This window comes from Meleagris gallopavo, chromosome 1 (assembly GCF_000146605.3).
Source record: "Meleagris gallopavo isolate NT-WF06-2002-E0010 breed Aviagen turkey brand Nicholas breeding stock chromosome 1, Turkey_5.1, whole genome shotgun sequence".
NCBI classification, from domain to species: domain Eukaryota; kingdom Metazoa; phylum Chordata; class Aves; order Galliformes; family Phasianidae; genus Meleagris; species Meleagris gallopavo.
This window is the reverse complement of record NC_015011.2, coordinates 22,424,802-22,441,522: the sequence shown is the minus strand read 5'-3', so window position 1 is coordinate 22,441,522 and position 16,721 is coordinate 22,424,802. Positions and strand designations below refer to the sequence as shown.

Here is a 16,721-nt window from a genome sequence, read left to right as displayed (position 1 = left end):
AGCTGAACAGCGGTGAGTGTCGCCCCGGGGGCTGCCCGCGTTGTCTGGCCGAGCTGCTGCTGCTGCTACCTGTTGTCATCCTCTGCTTCACGCTCCCGGGGATGACGGCGCCTTGAAGTAGATCTACTTAACTGTGTTGAAATGTTATTCTTAGGCTGAGGTTGCTGTGCCCTTACTTGTGTCGCGATTGCTAAATGGGTGACACACTGCCTTGCTTGCAGGTAGAAATCTGCTCACACCCCAAACCGAACAGGAATTACTTTAAAACGTAGCACGTGCACTCGGTCAGAGGTAGCGCTCAGCACAGCCAGAGCAGCGCTGCTCCCACAGCATGAACTGATGATGGAACTGCTGAGATTTACACACAAACAGGGACTATGAATGGAATGGCAGTCTAAGGACCTTACTCCTACAGGTTTCCTTTGAGGCTGCTCGCTGATTTCAGCACACGCCACCAAGGTGAGCTCCATTAAGTATTGCAGCACCTTGTCCCAGTTTTGTGTAATTGTCACTTTATACTACAGGAGTGGGGGAAAAAAATCATAAAATAAGCAATAAAAAGAGATTTATGTTCCAAAATGGGGAGGGGAGCAAGATTTTCACTCTTCTCTATGCGGCTGGTTGCAGTGCTTGTTTGTCCTTCTGGTCAATGGGAAGAACTGTCACTAAAGCCCCACAGCTGTGTGACTCGGCTGAGCCACTGTTGTGTCCCGGGGAAAGGTTTTGTGATGGAACTGGCACCACAGACTGACATGGAAAGGAAAAAAGAGCAAGAACGTTCCAGTTGAAGAGCAGGAGTACTGGGATTGGGAATAGCAGGGTGTTTTTACAACAGTGGAAATTAGCACAGGGAAATGTTATCTACAGTTAGTGGCTGGGGATTGGTTTTAGGTTTGCTTAGAGTGTGTGTGGTGCTGTGTGCCACATTGTGCCAGGATCACTGGAGAGGCCCAAGTAAGCGTGTCCATGATTCTTTGGGTATAGCAGATATAGCAGGAGCAGATAAGGGCTTTGTGAGCTGCTGTCCTTGCCATGGCCAGGTTACCCTTGGAGGAGCACTTGGACAACATATTCTTGGGCCATCCCAACTACTGCCTGGTTTAAGAATCTGGGGGCCTTTTGTTTTGTGTGTTATGGCAACCTCAATGTTCGCTCAGTTGAAAATGAAGTATATTTTGGCTTTGTACCAAATTACCCTGGGATTTTGACATCTTGAAGTTCATCCTCCAAGATCTGAACTGACTTCTTCATCCAATTGATACAAACAGTGAAAATCAGAGTGGGCAAATAGTAAGGGGGGTTAAGCTGAGTGAGGATTTTTTGTTGTGCTTTGTTTTGATTAAAGCTTAATTGGCTCAAAAGTTTCATTGACCAATAAAGTTCCCAATCAGATTCAGAAAGCAGTTACCAAGAATCGAGCAGCCAGAATCAGCAGAATTAATAGCATAGCCACATGAATAGGCACTGAAGTCTTTTTCTGAGTGTGAATATTGACGGCTTCTTTAAACAAGTTAACTCTGGAGACCAAGCTGTGACAACTTGAACTTCAGAACTGTTACCTTTTAATAATGCTCTGGCTGGTAAAATCGGTTCCCTCAGCTCCGCCAACATGCAGTGCGAGGGAGCCGTGAGCTAACAGCCCTGCATTGCCTTGCAGGCACGAAGGAGTCCGCGTTTGTGTATGCAGTGACGGCAGCAGGGCTGGTGCATGCCGTGACCCGCTCCTGCAGCGCAGGAAACGTGACTGAGTGCTCCTGTGACACCAAGCTGCAGGGCGGGGGCTCGGCCAGCGAGGGCTGGCACTGGGGCGGCTGCTCCGACGACATCCACTATGGGATGTCCTTCAGCAGGAGCTTCCTGGATGTACCCATCAGGAACGCGTCAGGAAAAAGTGGCAACGGGCTGCTGGCGATGAACCTGCACAACAACGAGGCTGGGAGGCAGGTACGTGTTGCTGCTGAGGCATGGAAGCCATGGTTAGCTTCGTTCTGTACACAGGTGGCATCAGTCAAGTGAGGCTGGTCCTTGACTGCAGGTACAAGTGGCAAGAACTGGGCTGATACCTCCAAAGTCAACATTTACAAGCCCAGAATCAAGTTGTTCTTAACTAAGTAAATTTCATGGGTTCAAATAAAATTCACAAAATACAAGCTGATTCTGGAGTGCTGATCAAAGTGCTCACAAATAGATAATTGATACTCTATTGCATAGCAAAGTTGAACTAGTCTCATTATCAGAATACTACTTGAAGATTTTTTTTCCCTTATTATCTGTAGTGTTCTGTTATTGCTTGGTTTTTTAATTCTTTCTAATGATGAATGAACAGACTCACTGGAAACCATCACTCATTTGGGATCCACAGTCTGGGGTCCTTATCTGTGGGCAATAATCTAGGATCAGTGAGGAAAAGGAGATTTAAACTTTTCTTTTGAAAGATGGGTTGGAAATGACAGTCCTACTTTAAAACAGCCCGCTGGCTAGGGCATTAACCAAAGAAGGAGAGGAGGTTGGCTTCAAATAGATCTTCTTCTCCTAACAGAATTCAAAGCCCTGGTAACAGGGTAAGTGTTCCTGCCATCGTACAGTGCATGAGTGTGGGACATTGGTTCCTCTATTCTGGTCTGCAGAGAATCCCGATAAATGGGGCAAAAATAGCCAGTACAGGTGATGTGAGTCCAAAATCAGGTGGCTGAGGTTTACATCTGCAATGATGGAGCATTCTGGTTCTTGCTCTAAAATTAGTTTCCCTGCTTCATACGGGAGTTTTTGACTTCATAAGCATTTGATGGCTCTCTCTGGCCCCGTAATTCTTTAAACCTGTTCTGCTCAGTGGCACTGCTGTAACTGAAGAAAAGAAATGGTAACTCTCTGATTTTGGACAACATACTGCTAATGCTTGCTGGCGACATTGCAACTCTGAAATTTCAGAAAAAGTATGGCTGGGTTTTATTGAGAATAACTTTCCTATCAGATATGGTTTGGAAATAGCCACAGTAAGCCAGCATTTCAAAAAAGAACCACAGTGGTACCACTGCAAGCTGTTTTAAAGTAAACTTACTTTTACATGTTATGAGGTAATATATTTTATTTAATTAAGTTATATTGTAGGAAAAATAGAAAATCTTTGAGAGACATACACCCTTTTTAGGTCTGAAGACCTCCTATCAAAACAGACTGAGAGAGTTGGAGTTGTTCAGCATGGAGAAGAGAAGGCTTTGGAGAGACCTTAAAGCAGCTTTCCAGTACCTGAATGGAGCCTACAGGAAAGATGGGGAGATACTCATTATCAGGGAGTGTAGTGATGGGACAAAGGGGAATTGCTTTAAACTAAAGGAGGGGCAATTTAGATTGTATGTTAGGAGGAAATTCTTTACTCAAAGGGTGGTGAGGCCCTGGCACAGTCTGCCCAGAGAAGCTGTGGATGCCCCATTCCTCGAGGCACTGAAGGCCAGGTTGGATGAGATCCTGGGCAGCCTGAGCTGGTGGGTGGCAGCCCTACCTGTGGCACGGGGTTGGGACTGGGTGGGCTTTAAGGCCCTTCCAACCCAAACCATTCTCCAATTCTATGAAATAAACTTGAAAACTAAGAAGATGCTGAGAACGGTTACTTTAAGTTCAATTAGATGCCGGACAGCTAAATCATCTCCAAGGAATGGTGGTTGGTGTTGTGTAGTGGGGGATATTAGCAAAAGGGGAGGAGATTAAGTGGTTATTCATTAGAGAAAGAGCAAAAGGTTATTAGTCACATTTGTAGAGATAAATAATTAAGGGAGGAGTTAATAATCTCCAGAAAATAATCTCTCTTTAAACTCATGTCATTTAGCATGTAATACTGATATAGATTTTTATTTTAATGGTCATATTTGTCATTAGAAAGAGAACAACAATCCACAGTGACATTTTAGTCCACTCCTGCCAACCTGCACTTCATGTACACTGAGACTTCTGTTGTCTCTCTCATTCCAGAGACTTAGGAAAAGAACAATGAATTCATGGAAATCAGTAAAGTAAGGCTATGAAAGAGCGGCATTTTCTTAGATAAGTGTGACAGTGGAGACAAAGTGCAAGACACTTGATGAACTCTGGAGGAAAAGAGATGTTATTTCTGAGTTTAGGTGGCAGTGACACAGATTGTTTCCTTGAAGCCCCGTTCTCTCTTCTACCTCTATTCTTAGCTCAGCAGCAGCAGCAGCGATTTGCTGTCCTCTTGCCTTCAGTGACAGCATCTATTCTTCCTGCACCACCCTTGTACTCAGAGCTCACTCATGCCCACACTGGGTTACAGCTGCCTACCTCAGGTGAGTCAGCTCTGCTGTTTGGGGTCATGTTAGCTTTAAAGAGAGAACACTGCCATCTCCCTAAACTAAAAAAGAAGCTTCTCTTTTGAAGCTAATGTCTTTTAAGTTGGATCAGCTCATCTACAGTGACCCATCAGCGTCCATCAGATCCTGAGGACATAGTTGGGTTTCAGACTTCTCATAAAATGTGGTGCATATGATGATCATTTTTTTCAAGTTAACTTCACTTAAAAGAAAAACCCACCATCCACTGCAAGCCTGAAGATCCTTAGCCTTGATGGTTTTCTAGCAATGGTGTATTTACTGTTCGCTATCTTGGATGAAAATATGCAGAGTATTCAGTTAGCTTCCATGCATAAATATTTTGTAACTTAATAGCAAGCTGTAGGCTGAAGTAAGTATTTTGACCATCATCCAGGATGAAGGAGAACATTTATTGTTGGTCCTTGGGATTCTTAATAGTGATATTAACTGAAGTGAAGTTTAGCAGAACTTTTCATTTTTCTAAATCCAAAATCCTTGACTAGATGTTGGAAAATGTTGACCTTCGTGTTTTGGGGCTTACAGAAAGGATGTTTTGCAATACATTTTGGTACCTTATGACCTTTTGTAATAAATACTAGCATGTTCCTAATTGTGTGTCTTGCAAGAGCAATCTTGCAGGGACAATACTTTTTGTTTGGAGTAACTCATGGAAATAGTATGCTTGTTCCTTTCCCATTCCCATTTAACATCTCTACATTTCACAGTTAAGCCCAAGGTATATCAATTCTAAAAGAGTAATGATACTTTGACTGAGTTGTGCTTTGTTTATAGTACTAACCTGAACCTCAAAAGGTCCATATTTCATTCCTTATTCTGCTATAATTATTCTTCATCATTTGGCATTGTAATGTTCAGTGTACTTAGATATGCATATGTGAGCTGCCTTATAAAAACAATAAGTACTATTGTAGTAATATTTTTCCACTGATGGCAGAATTCTTGTTCAATTACACACCAGTGAAGTGTGTTGACCTGGAGGACTCATGTTCTAACATGCAAATAGGTTAGCTCCTCAGAGGGTTAATTTTTATTGGTATTTGAGGATTGATAGTAGTCTGCAACTGTTCTTGAGTGTAACCTCTGTTAGATATGTGCTTATCTTCATGGGTACTCCTCATCCGTCCGTGCCTTAAATTAAGATGTTTGATTGCAGTTGCTGGTTTTCACTGCAAAGCAGGTGGTCACAGTCCCAGCCTCACAGCTGAGAATAGGGACTGCAAACAGAGGGCTTGACCTGGAGTTATTCAGCAGTGATTGGTAGCAAGGGGTACACAGATTACGTACAATTCCGCTGACACTCAGCTGCAGCCAAATCTCTGCTTTCTGCCCATCTGCCTGTTATAGCCATACCTTCAATCCCTCTCTTAATTACATCAGATCAGTGAAAGGAAGTCACCTAAAAATGGTCTTCTTTTAGGTTATTTTTAAAACAGATCAGTGTTGATCACTGTGTCCAGTTTAACACTTTAACTCTTCTCTTCTGCCAGCACCAACACAACTTAGGGTCAGCAAAAGGCAAGCGTGTGGGCTTGTGGTTGAATATGACCATCATAGACCTGTCTTGGTTCTACGCTGGTCATTTCTCACTAGCAAACAGCCTTCTTGGTTTCATGACCAACCTAAGGAAACCAAAAACCTGTCCCAGCCTGTACTGGTGGACACGTGTCCACTGTGTTTGTGTGATCAGCAATGTGCATCCTAGCATCTGTACGAAGTTTTGCTATTTAGGGAGACTTCTGTCCCAGTATTTCATGAATAACTGAAAATATTCCCCATGTGAACCTAGAGATGGGACACCAAGTACCTACTGGGGAGCTGGAAATTATGCTTCTTTGGGCACTAGAGTGTGTTGTAGCCACGTCCCCACAGAAGGCTGTGTCAGCTCTGAAGGTACTGGATTAGATTTGTTTCCAAGAAAAAAAGCAAAAGAAGATTCCCAGTCTCTAAATTTTGCCAGATGTTCAACTTTTGGAGTTTGTTAATGGAGTTCACATGACAGCCTGAGGTCCAGGCCTGTGTTTTGTAATCAGCCAAAGCAAATGTCAGCTCCCAGTGCTGTCAGCAGAGTTGGCCCAAAATATGTTGCCGTCCACCCAGAAAATCTGCCCATTCTAGCAGCTGGGAAGCAGTAACCTGGGGTCAAGCACAACTGTGATGACACCATCGATCATTTGAAAGCAGATTGCATCAAAACATTATAGAAGAAGCCAAGGCCATGCTGAACAAGAACACAAATGTTTGTGATTGCAGCGTATATTCTTAATGACTCCACACAGATGTATATTGGTAGCATTCACATTGATCCGATGTTTCGTATACAGCTAATGTATGCTGTTTTTTTATACTTTGACATTAACCCAAGACTCCAATATCATTTTCCACTCCTGTTTAGAATCTGTTTCTTTTTAGTTTTCATTAATTTATCCTCGGAGAAAGACTCTTGAGTGTCACTGCTGGGCTAGCTGCCCACATGGAACTCACTCTCCATTAACACCTAGCAGACATGTTCAGGACTTCCCCAGACAATATCTGAATCATTCTCCCTCATCCAGGTTTTACTGTGTCTTGTCATAGTACATTTTTTTTCCTTCAAACCAAACCCTGTGTTTTCCTTCCGTTGTTTCTTCCCTAGTTAGCACCTTGTCATTCTGCAGTGGAGACTAACATTGCATCCGTAACTACAAGGCTTACAGCACAATGTGGTTTCAAACTACTTCAGCACTTCAGTTACTTGCTGTGGTGCAAATAAATGATCATTAGAAATTGGAAAATAGGTTAAATCCCTTCTGTTTGTAAATTGCTTATAATATCTATGTATCAGAATCAAGGCTCCCAGGGCTCTGCTCTCAGAACGAAATCTGGACTTGAGAACAGGCAGAAATTAAGCTTATTTCCCCTAGGAAAATTAAGGGTGTTAGAAGGGTTTGTTTTCTCTTTTTTCTTTCTAAGACATTTTGAGGAAAACATAGATTGTCAGTGGTTACTATCTGTGGGTGCTGTGAAGGAGCTGAAGATTTCGGGTGAGCTTTAATAAATAGCATGAAGATATTTTTTTTATCTTTCCTCCTCTTTAATGTTTCCTCCATAGAGAAATATTTTGAATCTGTATTGGCTTTGCTGTATGAGAAGTTTTAAGAAAAACTAAAATTCTCTCTTCCCATTACATTTTCTAACTACCTTTATTCTGGAAAAGAAATGTGAGACAGAAGGTCAATAAAAAGCAATAGTGTAGCATGGCTTTACACGCTATTAACCACTAGCCCATGTGAGCCCACAGATGGCTACAAAGAATACAAAAAATGAAAAGGTAAAATGAAGCACAAATTATAATACCTTATCCTTCTGCTGTATCTTGTATGTGATTATTTTTTTCCTTAATTTTTTCCTAACTGTAATGTGTCACAAGACTAACTGTATAATTTTATACCCATGACTATTAGCTGTTCTAGAAGGAAGTATTATGCTGGTTGTCTGCTAATTGTTGTCTGCTGGTTGTTTGAATTACAGTCCCAGATAAAGGAAGTTATTGGTTGTTTACAGTTTCAAGTTCTTGGACTCTTGCTTTCATATAAAATGTGCCAAAATTCTTGCATACTGCAAAAGCTTAACACAAGCTGCAGATTTCCACTGTTGGTTGGATAGCTGTTGTGCTTGCATTCATCTGAGCGTAGATGTGCGACATTTAAGGGCACTGGAAACAGTGGAAACCCACTGTAGTATGTGTATGCCTACATTTCAAGATCAGCGTTTGTCACTGTAAGAAACACCTCAGATTTACTACAGAAGATTGAGCTGAAGGTCTCTCAGCTGAGCCCCAGTGTCTCCTTCCATGGCTTTTCCTTGCAATTCAGGGATGAGAGTACCCAGTTACTGTGCTCCAGGGCACTCCAGCAATCTGTGGGTTCAGCTGCTGGGCCACACTGGTCACGCAGACGCTCCTAAGGCACCTCAAGCCATTTCTGTCACTGGTCACAAAGGGCCATTTGCTCTTCAGAAAGAAAAGCTAGTGAGAAATACAAACTTCTAATATTGGCGTTTATATACTACTTAGCTATTGCCATTGCAAGGTGCATATGTAGGTCATTTCTGGAGATCTTTTGAGCACCGGCACAGGCTGCCCAGAGGCTGTGCAGTCTCCTCTTCAGAGATCTTCAATGGCCACTTGGATGTGGTCCTGGGCATGCTGCACTGGGCATCCCTGATGGAGCAGAGGTTATACCAGGTCTCCCTGCCAACCTCAATCATTCTGCCATTGGGTTGCTTGTGCTGGAAGTCTGGAGGTAGAAACCTGGTTCATAAAATGCACCTTCCTGTGGTCTGGCTGGCAGTAGCAATATTAAATATTAGAGACATCTGGGTTACTGGTATCAGGCTGTATTCCCAATGAATGAAAGACTGCGTCCAAATGTCTTCTCCCTTTGCTTTCAGGCTGTAGCAAAGCTGATGTCAGTGGACTGCCGTTGTCACGGTGTTTCTGGGTCGTGCGCTGTGAAAACTTGCTGGAAAACCATGTCCTCCTTTGAAAAGATTGGCCGGTTTTTAAAGGATAAGTATGAAAACAGCATACAGATATCAGACAAGCTGAAAAGAAAGTTACGCAGGAAAGAGAAGAGCCAGAGAAAAATACCAATCCAGAAAGAAGACCTGCTGTACGTGAACAAATCGCCCAATTACTGCGTCGAAGATCAGAAACTGGGCATCCCTGGGACTCAGGGCAGGGAATGCAATCGCACGTCGGATGGACCCGATGGCTGCAACCTGCTGTGTTGCGGGCGCGGGTACAACACGCACGTGGTCAGGCATGTGGAGAGGTGTGAGTGCAAGTTCATCTGGTGCTGCTACGTGCGCTGCCGGCGGTGCGAGACCATGACGGACGTACACACCTGCAAGTAGGGCTCAGCACACAAACAGCCAAATCGCCCCACAGCGGGCTGTGCGCATAGCTGCCACACAGACAGCAGTTACTGGGACAGGGACTGGGGGGGATTCGCCTCCGGGAGAACGGGCATCGCCAAACAGGGCATACTCCAAACAGTTGGTGTATGAAAGTCACGAGTGGAGAGCAGCCTGCACACAGGGACAGCAACAGACTCCCAGTGGCACATTTGAGCCATCTTGGTTTTAGAGTTAAAATCTCTTTGGGACTTGAATAGCCACAACATCTTGAAGATCGGTGTGGTCGGTAGGTACAGTGCAGAGAACCCAAGATCTTATTAGCCAGAGGATGAAGGGCTAGGAGGCTTGTAAGACACATCAGATGGATCTGCTGTATGATTCATTTCTACCAGTCTTACAAAAAAAAATAATACTAATAATGCTGTTCATTCTGTTCATCCTGAAGCGTTTCCTTAGTGATCTTTTGAAAAGCTCTCTGTGTGATGTGCAGAAGAGCTCCTGGTACCCAGAAACGTGTGTGCCTATGGAGAGGTGGGATAGGAGGGGACGGCCCATTGGCCTGGAGCAAACTGTGCCCACAGCTGGGGTGGGTTGGAGCACAGTTCAGTGAATGTGGTGAGCATGGTGTGCCAAATAGCAACCTCAGGGTCTTGTACAAGTTGTCTTTCAAATGCACAAAGGCCAGGTCTGAGGAGGGACAGAAATACAGCTTGGTATTTGAGGGAAGAGCAATCCCTCACTGGTATCTCCTCAGCACCCAAGTGCACAATTTGCAATCAACCCATCATCACCCCAGTGTTGGACTGTATGTGTTAACCTGCCATCTTCAGCCATCTTGCTGGGTCTCACCAGCATTTTCACAGCCATGTGAGACTCAGCCCAAATAAATCTGTCATAAAATGAGAGATTTTTAACACTTCAATCACATTCTCTTACAGGAGCTACAAATAGAACTTTTCATTAGTATCCCAAGTCAGTTCAATGCACAATGTCACTGAAGGATTGGCTCACACCACTAAAATATTTCAACTGTTATCAATAACGTTTTCTCCCCTCCATATGTTGGTTTAATTCTATTTTACATCAGAAAAAGGTTGTTTATTTTTATGCAGTGATACAATTCCTGGTTTAAAAAAGCATCACGGGAAAGGATTTCTGTTGTTTAATTGTGCAAAGACCTATTTTTGATAAGATGAGAAAGTTTATATTTTGTAAATATTTAAATTATGCAAGTTATGTAAGAGGTTTCCAAAACGAATGTGCTGAGATTGCAGCCTTTGGCATTTGCTGATGTTTGTTACTATTGCAGCAGCCTATAACTGATTTTTATTTGCATGTGCAGGGGGAACTTATTCAGAGGCTTACTGAAATGTTTTGGTTTTTTTACAATCAGGTCAGTTATAACTGACCTGACACAGTGGTGACACTGGTGTCACAGTGACGAGAAGCACTTATTTTGCTGTTCTAAATGATCATTAATTACTATCCTGTATAGTTTTTCTGTTCTTTTCAACCCGTTTTGCATACAGTGAAATTTGGCTCCACTGGTAAGTGGCGGGACTCCTGCTGACAACAGGAGGACTGCTGAGGGGCTGCAGTCCCTTAACTCATTCCACATGGGCAGGCAGTTGTTAGAAATGTATCTGTAGAGACACTTTGGTTGAGGCTTTCAAAGCTGTCATTTATTTTCTCATGAAAGATGGTGACCGGATTCCCCATCACTGTTTGGGGAATTGGATGCGTAGGTCAGGAGGAAGGAAACAAAACCTGTGCTGTGTTACGCTGCTGCCTTGTGTAGAGTATCAAGAAGAGAATAAGTCCTTTAGGTTCTAGTAGTACTGGTTCTTTGGGGACTGATCTCCACTTTTGGCAAATCTCACTGCATTGACCTAGCTAGATAATGAGGAGGAAATAGTGCAGGGTTTTTGGACACTAGGTCAGCTTCAGGGATTTGCCCAGGAGAAGAGATCTCAAAGGGCCGTTTCTGTGGATTGGAGCAGGAGGGGCACGCACATCAGCATCTCACTGAGGAGTGGGGCAGTTGTGACAGGGCCAACGCATTCAGGGTGTCAGTGCCTGCTTGGGTAGCTCCTATTTGAGGCTGCAGAGCAGTCACCTAGATCTAAAAGGTAAAATAAAAATGGTTTTGTTGATAAATGTTATTAATAAAAGATTTTTTTTTCTGGCTGAAAGGGGAAAGAGTTTATTTTTTCAGAGCATGACAAAAGACAACAAAGAGATCTAGGGACACGGTTTATGAAACAATAACGTAGTTTATGAAAGCTGGGATGGCTGAACAAATGTCATACGAGGGAGCTGAAGCTTTGCTACAACCCATCCTTTCTCTTTAAGTCACTGTGTTTGCTCATCTGAGCAAGAGGGTTTGAGTGGGAGAAAGGCCTTATCTCTGAGCCCCTTGTGCAATGAGCAGCAGTTTGTGAAAAGTAGCAAACCTGTGAAAAATGCCACGGGTTTATTTTTTGAAGAGCAGATAATGGTGTCCTCTTTGTGAAATGAAAATCTAAGTGTCACTTTGAGAACAGAAATGCCCTGGACTGAGTGTGCTCTCAGAGCAGAGTTGTAGTGCTGGCTGAAGCACGGGGCACGCACTGGAGGCTGAGGAACACCATCTTTTCCTACCACTGAAGCAGGCCATGCCAAAGGAGACACTCTTTGTCTCAGCCTGTAACATACTGTAGACATCATCTGTCTGCCTACCCATGAAATCTTGGCTTTCCAGGCGGGTCCATGCAAAACCATCCCAGCTCTGGCCACTGGGCAGGTGCTGCTGAGTGCAGTGCTCAAGGACGGGCAAAGCCCACAGCAGTCAGTTGCATGAAGTTACTTTTCCTAAACTGCTCCTGCAGTTTGCATTTGAGGAAATCAAATATGCTTTTTTCCCTTCACAAAGGACAAATGTGAACTCCACATTAAACGAATGCTAGAGCTAACTAACGTGAAAGCACTGATTGATACAAAGTGTTAACGCTGAAATACACTACCTTAAGAAATTAACACTGTGCCAGGGTCTGCTGTCATATTGAATTGACAGCTGTGTAATCCCACGGATGGTCCTGTAAACTAATTAATGGCTTACAGAGCAGAGAATGAAATGCTCTCTGGTCACTGTGTCAGCACTGGGGCTGGAGGTGCACTGCAGGCCGGAGCATGAGGCTGCAGTTCATTCTGAGCCACCAGAGCACAGTGGTGATGCCCAGCACAGGCAAGAAGTGGAGTCCGTGGCTGGGCGCATTGCAGGTGGATGGCATCTCCCTTGGGCAGCAAAGAGGTGTAACAGACAAAGTCAGGACAGCTAAGGCTGTCACACATATGGAGTTTAGATTAATTCAATGGAAGAAAGAACCAAATTTTCATTAACAAAAAGGGCCAAAGGCCTTCTGGAATGCTCTGCTGCCGGTGAGCTTGCAGACGAGCTGAAACATCACAGCCTTCCTCAGGGTTTGGCCATGGCATTTTCCCATCAGTCCTGCTATTTTTATGACATTCAGCGTAATTTTAAATGAGCTGCATGCTTTCCTTGTTAATTCTTCAAGAATCATCAAATTCTCATTTCTTATTCTGTTATTTTTAAATATCAAGTTCTACACATATCAGGTTGTCCCATTTAAAACACTGAAAATTCTGACTGGTAAGATTTCTATAGGTATTATCCACAAAAACCTGAAAATGTGCATTTGAATGTGAAAAAGAATGAAAGACACTTCATGAGCATTTCTTTCTAGAGCAAAAGCCTGCCAACACACTGGAGGTTAAAAAGAGAACTCACTGTTATTTACACAGATGATCATTTATTGTCTGTGCTGAAAGGAGCACTGTGCCTCATGTCAGCAGCAGAAAACCAGCTGACAGCTAAGTCAGCATCCCGGTCTTTCACAGTCTAATCTGCTCCATAATCTAAGAAATTAAATTGACGTTATCATATCTCAACACTTCCAAAACAGTATTTTGATGTCAAATGTGCAGAGTTTCTATAGGATGTATATATCATCTGGGATAACACCAACTATTTTATCTTATCTGGAGCATCAGGCTGGGGTTACACGGCAGGGTCTGCACTGCTAGCCCTGCCCTGACCCCTGGGTCGGTTCAGTTTAGTGATACGGTTCACAGAAACACCACAAACAAGAGCTCTGGCTGTGTTTGTAGCCTCAAACCGAGCAATAACAACCAGTAAGGGCTTAGGGAGGTGACCAGGAGTGGTAACTCCCTGAGCTGATTTTGCTGCCAATTCCCATAATCACAACACTAAGGATCTGATCCAAGCATCTTGCTTCGTAGTGCTAGAGGAACAGAGCTAACTAGATGCTTCAGGTTGTCCATAGGGATCAGAAATTTAATGAAGAGCATGCAGTGATTTGTGTGCAGATTTGAGTGCAGATATAAAAGCCATAAAAGACATTATCCACCCAGTTTTCCAGTTAGAAAGAATGATTCAGCTGCCAGGATACTTGGGAAAATGAAGCGGTGCTGATAAAGACAATGTTAAGATATTCAAGGCCAAATTAGACAATTAGCCAGAAGCGATCACTGAAGCATCATAGAAATAGTCAGGCTGCGTTCTGTGGAAAACAGTACTCCCTTCCACCACTATCAATGAAGCTCAAAGAGGAGACCTCCCCTCAGCTGGGAGTGCTTTTCTCACATCAACAGGGCTGCATCCTGCTACAGCCAACGCCCTAAGAAAGGAATAGACCATTCTGTGGGAACAGGCTATTGCAATGGCGATTTTAAAAGGATAGACGTTTCCTAGTGAGGAAATGAGAGGGTAAGTAAAAATACAACTAAGTGCCTTTGAGGCCAGTGATCAATTTTTAATTGACATAAAAAGTAATCATTAATTTTCAGCAAAGATTTGGATTGTACATTATCACACTTATCCGAGATTGATACTTAACGATTGGAAGGGACACCTGAGGAACACAGGCCTATGAAGGTCAATTCATATCTTGGCTGTAAGGATAAAAGAGACTACACTGCAGGAGCAGAGAAGAGAAACTACAATTGGTTTTAAGCCAGCCTGAGGCTGCCTTATCTCTGAGGCCACAGATAAAACAATCAGAAATGTAATGAAATATCTCAAGTAAAGCACATTCCCTCTTTCTCTGCTCCATCATTTATTTCTGTATTTATTTTTGCCTGTTCAGACAAGAAACTCTTCCTTCACAGAGGCTGCTGCAGGAAGTGGCTAAGCCCAGGTGTTGGATCCTTTTGGTATATGGCCCTGGAAGCAAGAAGCAGCATCCCTCACATCCCCAGTACAGCAGTACAGAAACAAGGTATCTGGCCCAGGACACAACCACCTGTACTGATCTGATAGCTGGAAAAGCTTCCCAGCAGCTTCCAGCCTATGCTCCACTCCAGCCAGTTTATGGAGGGGCTATGGCCCTTCCATCTGTGCACAGAAAATCCTGTCAATATATGCAGCACTAACACTTTATTTCTCCTCATGATTTACCACTTGGCTTCTAAACTGCAGATAATCCAAACAGTTTAGGAGCTATTATGAACACAAGTGTTTTCTAGTCTCATCAACATCTGAGGGAACTAAAAGCCACATTAATGTCTATAAAACAAGACATGCCAAGCAACAGAAAGCTTTTTCTGAACCAGCACTTGAGCAAGTCAGGCTGTCAAAGCCTCTCCTCTTTCAAGAAGAAAAATATGTTTGATGCTAGGAGAGATGCAGACGGCATTCCAAAGCAAACATCTTCAGCTTCTTTAAGACTCACACAGGTAAAGAGGACTACCACAGCAGTTGAGAGCTGTGGCTGACAACGAAGCAGTTTCCAGGTGGCTTGGATCCCAGCTGAGTGCTCCTTGGAGAAAACAGCCACAACTTTCTTGTGTCCTGCCCTTTACTCACATTTTTTGAGGCAGACATGCTCCCCATCTTCATCTTTCCTTCCTTTGCACCCCTGACCTCAAGGCGCTGCAGATGTTCTCATCCTTTCATGTAGGAAGAGACGTATCCTGGGGCTTTGTCATACAGGTACTTTTGCATGAAGCTCCTTGTACAAAACAGCAAGTTCATACCACAAGATGTAGGAGAAACCACACAAAGTTTTTCTTCGTCACTTACTTGAAACATGCATTATTACTGAAGTTCTGTTTATTGAAAGCATCACAAAGCTTATTGCAACAGAAGGAAATGGTGCGACTAGGTCATTCAAGGTAGAGAATGAGATGGCATGACTGCATCTTGTGGCAAGTCAAGAAAAGACCATGGGATCACCTTGCTGTTTTTTCTCATTTTCATGGCCAAAATGAGCTCATTTGTATAATTGAAATATTAAATATAATTAAAGGATGCAGCTGTGAGGATATGAGTTAGAGAATGAGGGAAAAGGAGGGAGAGATCACAAGAATTAAATGATTTAAGAACAATTATTAAACTGTTTATTGCTTTAAAAGCAGTAGTTAAATATTTTATGGTAGACCCAGTTTTAACAGGTTAAATATTCATAACATGCATGCTTGCTTCTGATGGCCAGGAAAAAAGAAGGCACAAATCTAAAGACAAAAGCTAGAACTAAAGCCAGGCTTCTTTTATGTCCTCCATTACATTTCGTAGAAGACAGCAGTGCAAGGAAACAATAAAGGATTCCTAGATGCACTCTCCACCCAGCCTTCACCAAACCCACGATGCACTCTCCACCCAGCCTTCACCAAACCCACTTCCACCTTTAAGCCTCTGCTAAGTATCTTCCAAATTCTTCTATTATTACTTTGGATAGCAGCATAACCAATACCAGCTTACTTACAAATAAAAATTTATTCATGTGAAAATTCCAGGACTTTGCAATTAGTTTTCCACAATAGCCTGATGTTATTAAATAAAATTTATTCATTTTAATGGATAGAAATGAGGTGTTTTACTTCATTTGATGTAAAAGATACATAGGATTTTGACACATCCTCCTAAACAAGAGAATATGAAAGATTTAACAAAAAACAATTTCACCACATAAGGTGCTTTTATTGCTGCTCTACATTAAACTTGAGGGAAAGCCACATTATTTAACAAGCTACTTAAACGTACAGAACAGCTCAGAGTCCAGTCTTATTCTGACATCACAGGTTATTTGACTTGCAAAGCAATTCCCAATATTGCTTGACTTTTTTTTAGTGCACGCAATTCAGTTCATCTTAGAAGACATATCAACAATAGGAACATTTGAGTGCCACTTACACTGTGGGTCCCTGAAAAATCCTTTGTGGCTTTATTCCCACGGTACTAAATGGAAGTTTCTGAAGATTAAACCAGAACTCATGACATAAAACTCCAAGAGATTACAATAAATTCCATAACATCCCCCATTTTTTGTATACCAACAATTTAATTTATAACACACTGACTAAGTTTCAGTGAAAGTTCAAGCTGGCCCTACCTAAAAATGAAGCTGTGTTTTCTGATAGCTCTGGCACGAGCTGAAAAATAAGGCCACTTTAACTTGGTCCTTT

The 16,721-nt window shown here is 42.8% G+C and overlaps 1 protein-coding gene across 1 annotated transcript in view; it reads left to right on the top strand.

Moving 5' to 3' along the window:
• WNT16 (Wnt family member 16) overlaps positions 1-12,291 on the top strand; it is an 18,689-nt gene extending 6,398 nt beyond the window's left edge. Inside the window, exons 3-4 of the mRNA XM_031552128.1 lie at positions 1,600-1,944; positions 8,772-12,291. Of these exons, the coding sequence (XP_031407988.1) occupies positions 1,600-1,944; positions 8,772-9,236 (810 nt within the window). The 3' untranslated portion in view covers positions 9,237-12,291. The remainder of the gene's footprint in view (positions 1-1,599; positions 1,945-8,771) is intronic.
• The last annotated feature ends 4,430 nt before the right edge of the window (positions 12,292-16,721 follow it).